Below are 2846 nucleotides of genomic sequence, written 5' to 3'. Positions count from 1 at the left end.
CAAAAAACAAAATTATGTCTTCCACATCCTCTGTTTGAGCTGAGATTAACTTGAGGTTAAAGTGCTTTTGTCCTTGGCGTTGGTTCATTGAGTCCTGGCACGTTTCAAATAATCGTAATTATATAAAACAAGATAATGGTAGCAATAAATTAAGACTAAAAAATAAATAGTTTTTGACAAATGCGGAGATATTTTGTTTGATCTGCAGTATTGATAAAGAAATATTATCATAGCTGAACATACTAACATATCGTCCATCCTAAGCTATGGCTTAAAATAAGGTCGAAAGGGAGCCAAAATAAATACTTTTACGGAGTTATAATATTGAATTTTTCCTCAGCACAGTGAGAGAAAATAGTTTCATAAATATATTACATCATTTTATAACTGCCCTGACATTTTAGACTTATCGACGTCATAAAACCACCACACCAAACGGACAGAACGTGAATCTTAGATCATTTGCACTCTGATACATATAAAGATGTTCAAACAGTAGATGGATTACTATGAAATATGGTCGTCTATAACAAGCAGTTTGCTGTTGTCAGTGCAAATATATCTTTATCTGCCTTCCTCAATGATAAAACCGATTTAAAAGGAAATTGAGGGAACTGACAGCCATTGTTACAACGGAAACGGTCGCAAAGATGGCGCTGCAGATCCAGGACGTACATGAGGTTGTGAGGAGCCATATCAAGTCCGACGATTTCGAAATCATCTCCTGTGAAGGAGTGGACTTAGGCGGCATAACTGCGGGGTTCCAGAGCAACGCGAACAAGGCACAGATCAGGTTCAAGACCACCCGAGGTGAAGGCAAACTGGACCTCTTCATAAAGAACATACCGGAATTGCCATACCACAGGAAAACCGTCTTAGAAATGGACAGCTTCAACAGGGAATCTATACTTTTCAACGAGGTATTGAACAAATATCATGATTATCTCAAAGACCATACTATTCCGGAATGTTACTTGGCCAGATCCGACATCCAAATCATGGAAGATATGACGAAGAAAGGTTTCAAGAACAGGCCGATCTATGAGACTTTCGATCTACAGCATTGCGAAAAGACAATGGCAACTCTGGCAAAGTTCCATGCCCTTTCATTCATCACGGAGAAACGAGAAGGGCGCAAAATGACAGAAATAGTCCCAATTATAAAGACGGAAACGGTTATGTCCACAGACAAAAACCATATAGGCAGAAGGTTAGTCGAGGTGACAATCAAAAGTCTGAAGAGAGTAGCAAAAGATTACCTGGAACAACTTCCATCGGAGGCGGTAAAGAAGGCTTTCGACTACTTGGACCACTCATTTGAAGAGATGAGGAGTTCCAAGTTGTATCCTAACGTCCTGTCTCACGGTGATATGTGGGCTAGTAATATAATGTTCAGTTACGATGATCAAGGGAACGTCGCAGAAGCTTGCATATACGACTTCCAACTAGCTGCTTATAAGGCTCCAGGCTACGACATACAACTGTTCTTCCATTGTTGCACGAACAATGAGCTGAGAGAGAGGTACAAGGACCACCTCCTGAGGTTGTACTACGTCGACTTAACAAGAATACTGAGGTCTGAGGGGATCGAAATTGAAGATCTCATGTGCTGGGAAGATTTCGAGAATATGCTTGAAGAGACTCTACCAATAACACTAGCTCAGGCCACTCTTTTCTTGACCTTTGTCCTTACTCCGGAGAGTATTGTGAAAGATGTAATGTCCTGCGATGAGAAATGTGAGGTGTACTTCGAAGTGGACCGAACAGATTACGTCCTGGAATCTTTGGCAAATCACGAGAACTACAAGAGAAGGGTAATCCCGACTTTAACCAACTTCATCAATTATTTCACTAAAGAATTATGAGAAATTATGTAAGTTTAATATTTTATTTAATTACGCTTATAGTATCAATTCGAAAAGTAACGTGAGGAGATGTGTGTGTTTAAAATTAATATTAATCATTATTATCATATCTTTTAAAAATCGATTTAGAAGAGGAGATGAGGTGTTACTAACCCACTTAAGAATATGACATTTAAGAGTCACACACGAGTTCCTTATGGCCGAGGGAAAATGCTTAATGTACCCTCTCGAAGGAATTGCACGTCCTGACAATGCGATGCGTATGAAGCCAAAGAGGATGAAGAACATAGAAGAAAGTTGGAGAAGAACAGAGCATATATGTAGCAGAATTGATTTTACAACTTAAAAATTGAAATTTATAACAATTTAATTTTTTTTTTCTTAACACCAAACTTTGTATATATAACTTTTAAACTCATTACAGAGCAATAATGATCCTAGTGGTCGAAGAGCTCAAACATTTGTAAATAAATGATTAAAAATCTATTTATCAAATAAATGTAGTTATTTTTATATAATCCCTTGAAATAATTATTTCTAATAGTAGCAAAAATGGGTTTCTTTTCACAGTTAATTTATTAAAAGCATTTTATGTTTGAGAGTGACAAACATTTCAATTTATTAAATCTCTAGAATTTCCTTATCCTCATTGTGCACCCAAGTTCAATCCATAGTCAAGAAAGATTAAACAGAAATGCTGAGAATTAAATAAAATAATTAATTGATCTGAATTTGTAAATGGGAAAACATAAGGGAAGTTTGCTGCAACAAGAATTAAAACTGATGTTGACTTCCCAGAAAAATGTTTTTAGGCGATTTACTATGGAAGGTAAGCTTTTTATATGCAAGAAAAAAATAAATTGGGGTTTAGCATTAAAACCATGTAACGTTATTTGTTAACCGTCAAATTCCCCAACCCTCTACCCTGTTGATACCTTGCATACGCATTTAGCTCATTCTCTGGCTTTCCCTCATTCAGAA

At 36.8% G+C, this 2846-nt stretch overlaps 1 protein-coding gene across 1 annotated transcript; it reads left to right on the top strand.

Annotated features, from left to right (window-relative positions):
• Positions 1–608: 608 nt before the first annotated feature.
• Positions 609–2364, top strand: LOC106687292 (uncharacterized). Its single transcript, XM_014431080.2, has 2 exons — positions 609–1873; positions 1995–2364. The coding sequence occupies exon 1, from the start codon at positions 651–653 to the stop codon at positions 1863–1865; it is 1215 nt and encodes a 404-aa protein (XP_014286566.1). The 5' UTR covers positions 609–650; the 3' UTR covers positions 1866–1873; positions 1995–2364.
• Positions 2365–2846: the final 482 nt, after the last annotated feature.

Source organism: Halyomorpha halys, unplaced genomic scaffold (assembly GCF_000696795.3).
Source record: "Halyomorpha halys isolate HHAL.00 unplaced genomic scaffold, Hhal_1.1 Scaffold944.1, whole genome shotgun sequence".
Lineage (NCBI taxonomy): Eukaryota > Metazoa > Arthropoda > Insecta > Hemiptera > Pentatomidae > Halyomorpha > Halyomorpha halys.
The sequence above is the reverse complement of the archived record's forward strand: the minus strand, read 5'-3'. Positions and strand labels throughout refer to the sequence as shown.